This window comes from Branchiostoma belcheri, unplaced genomic scaffold (genome assembly GCF_001625305.1).
Source record: "Branchiostoma belcheri isolate BF01 breed outbred unplaced genomic scaffold, Haploidv18h27 scaffold3, whole genome shotgun sequence".
Classification (NCBI taxonomy): Eukaryota; Metazoa; Chordata; class Leptocardii; order Amphioxiformes; family Branchiostomatidae; genus Branchiostoma; species Branchiostoma belcheri.
This window is the reverse complement of record NW_017803909.1, coordinates 2,582,625-2,594,818: the sequence shown is the minus strand read 5'-3', so window position 1 is coordinate 2,594,818 and position 12,194 is coordinate 2,582,625. Positions and strand designations below refer to the sequence as shown.

Sequence of the window (12,194 nt, the reverse complement as noted above, 5' to 3'; positions counted from 1 at the left end):
AATTGATGCAATGACGGATAAGGCACTTTACAAGATAAATTTGTATAGTCCAGAAACATTTTCCCGTTGCCATGGTTATTTTTCGTCTTAAATTTTAGGGACAAAAAATTTCAGACACAGGCATGGCTTGGCGTAAAACTTAAATTATGATACAGTGTATATGAACCTTGATCATACTTAAGCACAGACCTAAGCTGAGTTTTCCTCTTTCTTGAAAACAATCTCCTTCGGTATCTTAATTTGTATTCCAAACCCATCCCTCCATCCTCCATAATGGTATCAACTCAATCCCATTACATACAGTCATTACCAAGTGGAATTGAAGAATTATCCAATGATATAGTCAAGGTGACTATCAGGTCGCCATTCTTACCAATAAGGTAGATTAAGCCAGTTTCCTGGCTTCTTCCTAACTGTCAGCTAATTTGCAGGAATGAATAGGGCAGCTATATACTTCTGGATGGGTATATAGATCTAATAACAGAGGGCCTAGGCTTTTCATTTAGCCTGTTATTCAGTGTGATTTTCTTTTTTACCCTTCAACCCCAGGAGTATGAGCTACATTTGTAATTTGTGCAAAGGGATATGCATCGGATACTACAAATAGCGTTCAGAGATTTCCCCGCATAGACTATTAGCAACAGTTTTGGTTCATTTCTGGTGATAAAATTGGTTCCCCTTTTGTTAGGAATTCTACAGCATATCTCGTTGGCATAGCAAATAATGGCAATCTTGAGTTCAAACTTTTTCTGTACAGTGAAACTAGTATTATTATAGTATCAACTACAAACGTAGCTTGAGTTGAATGCAGGGCAAAGACTGGTGCTGTACAGTGGGTAAGTATATTCTTTAGTTGGAAATCATATTCATAATATGATGTTACCCGTACATGTATTTGCTTCTGCAAGTTACAATCAATTTGTCTTAATCTTATGTCTAAAACAGGATGATTAGTATTATCATGTGTGAGGACTTCAATTCTACTAAATTACTATAATGTGAACAAAAATGCCTGTCCCCAAAGTACAATGATTACATGCTAGAAGCTTTGCCGAATAGTTAGAACACTCAATGACAGTAATGAATAGAGAGCTTGTGTTTAAAACAACCCACCTGCTATCATCTCCCTCTGCTACATCATGGAGCAGTACGTAGTACTTGTATGTGTTGGGAGTGAACCACTTGGGGTACTTGGCCTGAGACGTGTGCTGTAGTTCATGCTGCTGCTGACTCAGTCTGGTGAACTCTGCCATAGGGTCCGTGTGCTTGGAGGACACCACACAAACACCTGGGGTCCCCGAGTTAAGGGTACTATATATATGCTTCTTGATTTCTGTGCACTATTCTACTTGCCAATTCTCTATGCTATATACCGTCTTTAAATCGTGTAGTATTTGTGGTGGTTTTGAGTTCATGGTTTTCCCAAGAAAATGAAAGGAAAGGAAAGTGATTTTGATCCAGCTTTAGCTCACTCAAGAGCTAATCTCCCACTGGTCATAACTTAGAAGGTAGATGCTATGTACAGTATTTACAGGTTCATTGTACCGGGGAAATTCCCCTACATGTAGCTCTTTTCCACAAGCACAATGAACATAGGACCACAGCCTAAGGACTGCAACACTGCAACCGAAGAGTGACAATGGCTGGGATTCGAACTCCAAACCTCTAAGTCCAGAGGCAGGGCCATTAACCACTGTCACTGAACTACGCATGCTACCCAGGGACCTCTTCTCTGTGAAATCATCACAACATGAACATTTCGTCTCCCCCTTACATCACCAAGAGCAAAAACACCATGCATGAACAATGTAGTGTGCAAACTTAAAATGAACTTAAAGCACTGACAGTATTGTTCATTTGTACTGTATATGTGAGCAGGGAAAGACATAATTCTCTTGTGTCAGTGTTACTAACTTGTGATTCCTCCGTAATCCTCATGGAGACCAGCTGAAACAAAACATGAACTGAAACACTGAAAAGACCGGCATATCTGCCTTTCCTGAGATACAGATATTACAGTGAAACTGGTAAATCAATATTGTCACAGTGCATCCATCAAGCTAAGCTCAAGGGCGAAACCTATTTGCAATACACTTGGACTTGAGAAGCAGTACTAATCCATTTCTGAGTCACAAAACTTGCCAGACAACCTGGCACCATCCAAGTGTTTGTCCATTTGTCTCAAGTTCTGAAGTCTAAGACCATTACACAGAAGGTTGGCCTTTAGGTAATGAACTGGAAAGTCGGATGCGTAGTCATGAAATCACGACAATGTCCCTAACAGGATCTACACATCTAACATGGCTGTAACCAATCCAGTCAGTATGTCATTATTGGGTACTTATGCAGAACATGGCATATAGGCAATAATAATGCTAGGACCAGCACTTTTTTTTTCAATAAATTGGAATTCTGTTCTAAGTTGTACTATGTCTATATCCAAAAAGAAATAACTTCATAGCTTCTTTCCTATATGGATTTCAGCCAACCATTTATAGAGTAAAAGCTGTTCTGTAGACAAAAGACAGTATAATTTGGGGTTATAAGACATTAGTGTTCCAATTCCTCTTCAGTGATTCTAACTTTTCTGGCCAGATCATAACTTTCAGTATAGGGCTCTTGTGGAAGCATAAGTTTTAACCATTACTTTAGAATACCCCTTCATCAGGTGATTATGCACTGTCCAATTCTGGTCTCCTAGTATGCTATCATCATTCTTAGAACAAGTACTCCAGAAAAGGATACAGGCTACCAGATGTCTCAGGTACTCGTGGTCAGACAATGGCAACACCTGGAGGAAAGTATCTCTGTAGGCTTCAAACCAGGGGGTGGAGCCTGGAGACAAAAGAGACATTGCAATGTAGCAATATGTTGACTACACAATGACATCTTACTGTTTTTTGTAAAGTTCTTTCTTTTTATTGATTTTCAAACTAACAAAAGAAAAACATGGCACAACATACAAAATAAGTGACGCACATACGTAACAACAAAACCAGGAGACAATAAAGACCATAGAAACAATTTTTAGTCATACAGGTTCATAGTGTGACCTTGACAATGACAGTTAACAATAGTCCTACCTCTATAGGATCATAACCTGATATCAACAGTTACTGGAAACTTAATAAATGATATCAACAATATCCTACTGTTGAGTTGCAGGTTATATTCTCCCACAGTGATGAAGTCTGCCCTGCTGCCCTCCACAGTCTGAGGCTGGGTGTTGGACACCGCGTCGTTCAGCATTTTCCTGGCCATGGCCGGCACAGGCTGCTGACTGCCCATCTCACTCATGATGATGCGCAGGTTATGGATGACATGGACCTGATTGGTCGGGTCTCGAACATGGGCTAGAAGGGAAGGATAGAAATCAATGAGTCAACAGAACTTCTAGGTTAAAATAAACTACAAAGGTAACATTTGCAAAGAATAAACATTATACTCTAATGTTTACAATTGCATATGGTACGCTCTGTTAATTCTTAACACATTCATACATTTGGTCAGACAGAAGTCTACATCCTCCTGCTATAAAATTGCAACATGATGTAACCCAACACTAGTTGGGTTACATCAACGACAGTCTTATGGTTCAGGTCATTGATCTATGACCTTATTGGTTTGGAGAAGAAGAAGAGGAAACAGAGCAAAAACAATGTGTTTTCCTGTGGTAAACATAGTTTTGATTCCTCTACTAGTATATGTAGCAGTCATACTGCCAGGTGCTCATATGTATTACAGTGAATGTCAGGTCCTGTCATCATTACATGATTAGTCGCAAGACCAATTGCAACATTAATGTAAGTTCTATTCTCATTTTTTATGATTGATGTGACACCAATCATAACAAGTACGGGGGATGAAATATCATTGGTCAGTGGGTGGAGGGTACTAGTAAATGAAACAAACATTTATGCCTTCAGAAGGTCAAACATTAATCAGAAAACAGTTTTTAGGTAAGGAAATACTTGAAAATAGTCAGGTATTAGTAAATGAAAGTATATATGCATCAATGTCATCACTGCCACACCCCATTATTACAGAATGTAAAATGAGAGTGTACATGATGCATGATGTTGAATGTATGTTTGTCAAAATAAATCATTGGAATACAGGAGACTTGTATTGATACACATTTTTTCTGTAATCAAATCATAATGACGCACAATAACACTATTCAGTGGTGAATCGTTTAGTGCATGATTTTTATGATTTTCATCTATTGCACATTACGTTGGCATTAATAAATTTTATCCCTCACCCCCCAAATAGAAAGTGCTTAAACGACATCAACAAACAATTGCAACCCAACGAAGGTAATAACTTCTCCGGGAGGAATCACATTGATATCAGGTCAAGGTCTGGAATGTCCATACTATTTTTCCAATCGATAAGAACTGACCTGACCTCAGCAGGGTGTGACACGATCATGTGAACTATCAGTAAGCTTGTCAATAAAAATGAGATGTTGAACTTTTTGATCCTGGAATTAAATGAGTGACATTCTGTTAAGACAAGGGTAGACATACCTTCCGTGGTTAGTTTGCAGAAAGGTCTGACCATTTCCACAAACGACAGGTTGTTCTTTTGGCAAACCTGTTCAGCATCCGGGCTACATTGCACCGCTACGGCCGGCCCGAAGGCGTTCTGTATGAACTCCCGAGCTGTCTGAGAACACTTAGCCATTGCCGGATGCTTCTGAACTTATCTTTCTGCGTTAAAATCTGTTCAGAGCGCTTCAAACATGCGATAATTCGCCACGAAGACAGGTCATTCTTGAAAATTGGGCCAATTTTGCACCGATGTCCGCCATGTTGGAAGAAGACTATTATGGGATGTTCACGCCCCGTCACAGAAAGAAACACGAAAAAGGCCATAAAAATGTCACAATGCACGGCAAAATTTGACGTTTTGTTTTTCAAAATATAATATATTTAAGTATTTTAGCAATAGATGCCCCAAAATACCAGCGAAAGTGTTCCGTCACGTTAACCTTTGACCCTCAGCTTCAGTAAAGCGCCCTCTGGTGACACCTGTCATACATGTAGACGTAGCGTTATTGTCATGATCATCTATCCTACATTTTCCATCTTCAATAACGGATAATCTCTTCGCTACACATTCTTCCTGTTTTTACATGAAAATTAATTTCATTGTGCCGGTCAAAATATCAAGCCGCGTTTCCTACGCAACGTAACAGATTTCGAGAGTCGTGTTCGGTTCTGATACTTTTGCGAACGTAAGGACTTCTCCAGGGGGATTGAAGATCATTCCGCATTGCGCGCACGTACACATCCCCGTGCCACCTGCGTCAAAAGTACCGATAATACCCCCATTGACGTGAGCTCTGGTAATTGAACTGTACGTCTAGGTGTTTTGCCGTCAGTAGTTTCCACTTGAACGAGATCTTCAAGAATCATATAGCTCAAGTATCCAATCATTGAGGGTGCGATAGTTATAATTAACGCCAAGTTCGAATTCAGATAGCACTCAGAAGAGAAGAATACCATAGCTTATTGCGAACATTCCCCTGTAATATATAATGCTAGTTTAAGTGTGCATTTTTACGTTATTTGCACTATAGTACTAGACTTAATTTTGTCGATGCTGTTACTTTAACTCGAAGTGTCTGTTAAATGTATCACTTCTGATTACTCCATCACTTCCTTGGATAAATACCCTGACACACGCGCGGAGGTTTTGTTACTAAAGTTTCTGCTAAGCTTTGGAAACACCCCTCACGACACCGGTACAAATGGTATGCCCCATCCAGCATTGGCCCAACTGCACACATTCGGGCGGTGCGATCCTTCATCGCTGACAGACTGAGCGCGCTGGTGTGGCTCCCGGCTCCACACACCGTAATCACCCACGCGCCCACATCCTCGCTACACAGCCGTATTGTACTGTAGCACTCACCGCAGCTTCGGCAAAACAAGTGCTGAACATAACGCTCTACCAAGGTAAGAAAACAGCTTTTTTTCAACAACCTTTCATGCTAATATCGAACGTGAACACCTTTCTCTGAACTGAGAATCTGGGTCAGGTAGAAGCTCTGTGTGTTTTATTACTAGTACTCACGGTCATTGCTCTACACAACGCTTCTCAGCTCACGTTGATTCAATGATTTATTTATAACAATATGGCATAAACATCGATCAGAAGTGAAAGTCTGACTTGTAGTATTTACCAAGAACGTGATGTTTAGATTATTGCGAACTGAATCACTGATATAATGATAAGTGAAAGCTGTAGAGACTAGAGGGACAATGTTAATTGAAATCTTTGTATAAAAACCGACTGCAATATACATATATTGCTACCTTGATGCCGTAGCCTCCAACTTGTGACTTCTATATTCATTGACACGTCTTGTACGTAGTGCCGTTCATCACACCTGTATGTAGTATCCCGGCAGCCGGGTATGTTCACGTTACACCCACACCTTTAAAACAACCAAAGGTGGGGGAAGTCCGAAATCGATAACAGAAAGCGCGCAGGTGGAACCAAGCGAGTAATGGTGAATGCCCGCGGCCACTACTGACATTTCACGTTAGAAATCTTCTAGATTATCGTTTGCATTTTGCATGCATTTTTCTTGCAAGCTTGCTAACGTTCACATCTTGTCGTCATCACGGTGTGCTGGCGTGCGCGCGCCTGCTTTCCCCGGGTCACTTCAAGAACTTCAGCTGATTCCTTCTCTTCCATTCCCTCTTTCATTATCTATTCTCTCTGCTTGTTCCATAATCGTTCATTTTTTTCCTTCTCCACACTTACTGCAACGCTGCTACCAAATATTACAGTAATTTCCTTGGCTGTAAGGCGCACACTCCTACACCGAGAACCGGGTTCTCCTACAACCCATGTTCTTGAATTCCCCATGACATTTCATGTCTCGTTAAGTTTTAATGGCGTCATTTCTCAACCACGGCAGCGCCCATTGATCCAGAGCAAAGGCAAGCACTGTTGCGTCTTGGAACCGTCGCTCTGAAGTAATTTCCAGATCTTCTTCTAAAGGTTAATAGTTTTTTCGTGCAAGACAGCGATGCGTTATGTTATTGCTACACTTCAACAGTCACCTCTGAATCATTACATTTTTACAAGTCCGTCCGAAGGTCTGCAACTCCTTTCCTGTTGAGTACTGTCTTTTGCTCATCCGCAATGCATTTCAAAATGTGAAAGGTAGAGACCTTAGAGCTTCCGTGTAGCTTTATGTTAAATAAGAGGCCGCCGGGTTGGCATAACATGATCTTTGAGTCTTTTATAAACAGCTTTTTATTACCTACTACCACTCATTTATTCTGTGTTGGTGATTAAGTTATAAGCAATGGTGGACAGGTGTATATGTAGCAAATGGTATGTCTTTTCTTTGCGACCTTCTTTAGGGATATTGGTAGGAAAGCATTTGCGCGTTTAATGCTTATCATCTGTTTCCCACAGGCCCGTGGACAAGTAGGTCATTTTTTTTCCTCTGGAAGGGCTGTGACCTATATTCCGCCAGAAAAAGCTATTACAGGGAATAAAACTGGACGAGTATCCTCTGCGGCTTCGAAAAAAAGACATACAACTGCCGTATAATGAAATACTGGCCACGCTCCATTTAATGCTACAGGTATGTCGACTACGCTACTGGTGAGATGACACCTGTTCTAAATAAGTTAAATAACGAGCCATAAAACAAAACGTGACGTTGTATCGAACGAAACGAACGACACCCAACAGACACTTGTCTTATGGGAACAGCGACTTGTGGGCCGATCGTTAACGTTGGTGGAGCGGTGTATTGTTTTTGTTGTATTCCATGTCCCTTTCCTTATATTCAAGTAAACAGACCAGTGGCTTGGCCTAGCTCATCTTCCCTTGATAAAAGTAAATAGATATAGATATACTAGTACTCAGATCAGTACATCGTTGTATCATTTCTACATTTGCTGTTACCATTGTCGTTTTTCACAGAAGACCGTAAGATATCTACATTTTGTCTCCTTCAGCATTCAAACGGTTAACGTGAAATAGAAAATGAAAATATTATTGGACTAGTTTTAAGCTTCCAGGTGAATTCGTCACTATGAGCGAACAGCCTGCCTCTGGCATCACCCCTTTGACTCATAATCTTGAAGATTAACTGCGAAGGGTCACTTTATGTCCTTGTAAACGCCCCACGTTTTCTTACGTCGTTCTGCACATGAAAGGAGAGGGCGTGGCGCTGAGGCAGTACTGTTGTTAGGCCATCTGGCGCGCCGTAGCAGAGTCCCAGGAACACTTATAAGCCCAAATAGTTGACAAAACTACCGAGATCACGTTGTGAAGATCTCACTAAAACAGGATTCCAACTACTCATCGATCATCATGTGGATACTCTAACACAGCACAGCGTGACGCACATCGGATTATTTTTCTGTAGCATTTCTCAAAAGTGCTATTCATTCCTGTGTCAGTAACTGAAGGCGATGTCAAAAGGAAGCCGCCTCTATTTTGATAGTGACCCCGGAGAGAGAGAGAGAGAGAGAGAGAAGAGTTATCCTTCGCCAGTTGCCATCTCAGGGGGAAACGCCTGATTGCAATAACTGTATTACACATGAAATAATATCAAAGCAGATATGAAGTGGTCGGGGCTATCTTATACACACTTTATTGCATGTGAGTCGACTCACACAATCTTTTTGGTGGTTCGCCTCCCACAAGATCTAGAAATCGTGTACAAACTAACGCCGAACGCTTCGCCTGCTTGGAAATTATGGAGGACTGATAACTCTGAGGTCATCCTGAGAAGAAGATTAACCAAGGAGTCTATAATTCCAAGGAATCTTTAAATTTCAAGAAGTGTAGAGGGTACGGACGAGCTCTGACGATCCTTTCCCTGCCTTGATGTACCCCTCGGACATTAAGCGTTGAAGAAATGTTTGTATGCCGCAAAGGCCATTTGTCTTAGGATGCATCAGACGTCAAAATATATTGATTTATCAATTTAACGCACCATCAAATTACTGTCTCTGCCTACACTAAACGACAAAAGCCGTGTAACCATTCCACATGTGCGGTCCGTGTGTGTGTGTGCGTGCGTGTATTGCTGCTTAATTAGAATTGCTGCTAAAATTCCAGGTATTTGATCAATTCAAAAGCAATGTACACACACATTACTCTTCCTGCAATTTGGAGTGAAGTGCCGTGCATGCCCATCTTCCCCGCTATCGCTTCACTATTACCCTTCGAATCACAGCGAACCGACAGCCACAAATCCTCTTACGGCGGACGGTGATTGAGTTCCTCCTCTGTCCTAAGCACACCTATTACATCGCTCAGTAATGACTTATCGTTGTTCCTTTGGGTGGATGTGATCACCGACCGCGGGGTACTATCAATTACCGGGACCTGATACATCTCCACATGAGGGCGGCACAACAGATTCTATATCGATACGTACGACCTCTTTTAAAAAGCGATCTGGGAACGGTTTGAAACAGCCTTACACTCCAACACGATCGCACCATGGCAACAACGATAAACCTGACCCCAGGCTCAATGTAAAAAGGCCCTCAGCAGAATTCAATTCACAGGCTAGATTTTCCCATTTGAGGTTCACCAAGCCGGGCTGATGGAGCCTTGATTGCGGCTTTACTGGCCCCTTGTGTTTCGACTACAGATGCTCTCCGCCTTATGTGTTGGCGAGGCTGCGTAGGTGTTATCTCGGGCCCGCAAAGCTGCATTTACCGTAGATTTTACTTACCCGGGTAGGCACTGCGGCGCTGTGGGCGTCAGCTGCGCACAAGATGGATGCGTAAATACGTGAGTACCACAAGTTGGTACATCGATAACTATGTGTTCTTTGTGGCGTTCTCTAGTGTTTTAAGCCTGGCATCACGACACGAACAGGCGGAAGACGCGGCCTTTTTTGGACGCATACATTTCTCCCTGCATATCCAGTGCAGTTTTTAGGGCTTGGAAACCCGATTTTTCAAAGCCAATATTCTAGTCATTTATATCTACATACTAAGTGGAAACCCTTATGGAGCAAAAATTCTGACGGAAAATGGTTATGGAAGAGCCCTGGGCTGATTGTTAGGGTACCACCCAGAAAATAAAGGACTCATCTTGGGGCTTGTTTCCGCAGTTTTAAATGCCCGAAGTATGAAATGATGATTTATATGTGATACTGTACTGTGAAGCAGTACGTGTCAAGATCACAAAGATTGCCTTGTTCAGAATATTTCCAGCTTTTGCTGCCCTGAAATCGCATATTGGATGCCTTTGGACACCTATAACATCACCAACACAACAACCTTGTCAACATGACAGACGAATTTAGCTCATAAAGATTACAGCGAACAATTTAGCCACACTAAACCCCCAAGATGTTCACTCAAAGACGAAAAAAACAGTTTCGGACACTCCATCCATCAAAATCTATTCTGCAGTCCGTTCTGTCAAACAGACTAAAGGCGTCTTGACAAATGGTTCTACCAGTTCACGTGCAGCGTTCATCACATATGCAGTCTGCTATAAGCACCAAACACACAATGGCCACCCCGGAAACATCCGGCGAAGTTCAAATCAAACAAACCGGCTTCCGTTGGACCACACGGCGGCCAGTGTTATGGGAACTGTGGAACTCCTCACGGACCGGCGTTTTCATCTCTTTTAAAGCTTTTTTTTATCACGTCGATGGTGGGAGAATTTCGTTCCCATGACGAAGATCGTTCCTTGTCGGAACCACGTCAGTCGGTTCGTTTATCGGCTTGTTGGAACTTTATTGAACAGAAGACTGGACTGGACCTCACTGCCACTGTGTTCACGGCATCGGAGACAGGAAGCTTCGCAAGAGTTTCAAGGTCTAAGGTAGATAGCGCTTCCGTACGCTGAATGTTCACATTATGCTGCTCTTTTCATCTTGAACTTGGTCCAAAGAACTGTTTTGTCCAAAGTGCAAATTTCCAATATCAAGATAGACGCGTACGTTTTGATTGACTTGTCTAAAGCAGTAGCTTGCTCTTCGTGAGGCCTAAGCCCTTAATCTTCAAGCAGATCCTAGGGTGGCAAAAAGACAGTATTAAATTGGCCAGGCAGTATCCATTGGTCAGAGAGGGTTCAATTCGCCCTCCAAAGTGGGGGTAGCGACAAAAAAACGGGCCATATTTAAAAGGTAACGATCTTCCTCCATTAACCTCTGCTTTGAAAATAAGGCCTAGGCAGTTCTTCTTGAAGATGAGCCGCAGACACTCGACACTACAGCGCTTCCTCCGAGTCGCCACACTACAGCCCCGCATCCTCCTTGATTAAGTAGAGACGAAGTTAATTTCATGGGACGGTGAAGGCGTAGCGGGTGGGTCAGGCGGGGGGCTCGGGCGGGGCGGGAGATGGATGGCGGGGACACGGCGCAGGTACACCGTGTACATCGCCAAAGTTCACCGGTACCATGATTATACGGAGAGTGCGAGAAACATCTCACACGACGACAGGGGCGCTGAGGCTAGTCTATTCATGCATTTTTGTACAATGAAAAATGCAACCTTTGCTCTAAGAAAGGTACCACTGGAACGCTTGGTCATTTAGTACGTTGTTGGTGCTGCCTCTTATGATTTATTTGGCTGGATATTTGGTCTGTGCCAGTTCCTACACTATTAGACTACTAGTTTGCTTGCCAGGAATCAGGATTGGCAATAAGTTGGCTTTTTCTTCAGAAACGGATTGCATTTTCTATATGCTTTTGCACACACACACACACACACACACACACACACACACACACACACACACACACACACACACACACACACACACGAGAGAGAGAGAGAGAGAGAGAGAGAGAGAGAGAGAGAGAAGAGAGAGAGAGAGAGAGAGAGACGCACATGTGCACGTACATGAGCACGTTCAATTCAATACTAAGTTTTGACTTCACGTAACTCGGTCCAATCATCCCTTCCCAAAGTTTCCGAATCGCTTTGGACTTCAGAACGACTCGACTTTCACTCTGTATTGACGACGCGCCGTGGCCTAATCACTCATTTCCCTTTCGATCTTTGGGAGCAAAACAAGGTCGGTTTGTCTTACCGGAGGTTACAAGTAGGGTCAGAGTCTGAAATAAGACCTCGATTCAGAAGCTTGGCTACATAAAATTGGCTTAGGAGATTAGCGTACTGATACAATGGGTATTTGTGACGGCCCGTGGACATGAATGATGCTTAATGTGATAA

General features: G+C 42.4%; 1 protein-coding gene across 1 annotated transcript in view; it reads right to left on the bottom strand.

Annotated features, from left to right (window-relative positions):
- LOC109473810 (trafficking protein particle complex subunit 8-like) overlaps window positions 1-4,952 on the bottom strand; it is a 31,167-nt gene extending 26,215 nt beyond the window's left edge. Inside the window, exons 1-4 of the mRNA XM_019773882.1 lie at window positions 4,533-4,952; window positions 3,153-3,353; window positions 2,746-2,835; window positions 1,114-1,288 (exon numbers count right to left, since the gene is read on the bottom strand). Coding sequence (XP_019629441.1) covers window positions 1,114-1,288; window positions 2,746-2,835; window positions 3,153-3,353; window positions 4,533-4,689 — 623 coding nt within the window. The 5' untranslated portion in view covers window positions 4,690-4,952. The remainder of the gene's footprint in view (window positions 1-1,113; window positions 1,289-2,745; window positions 2,836-3,152; window positions 3,354-4,532) is intronic.
- Window positions 4,953-12,194: the final 7,242 nt, after the last annotated feature.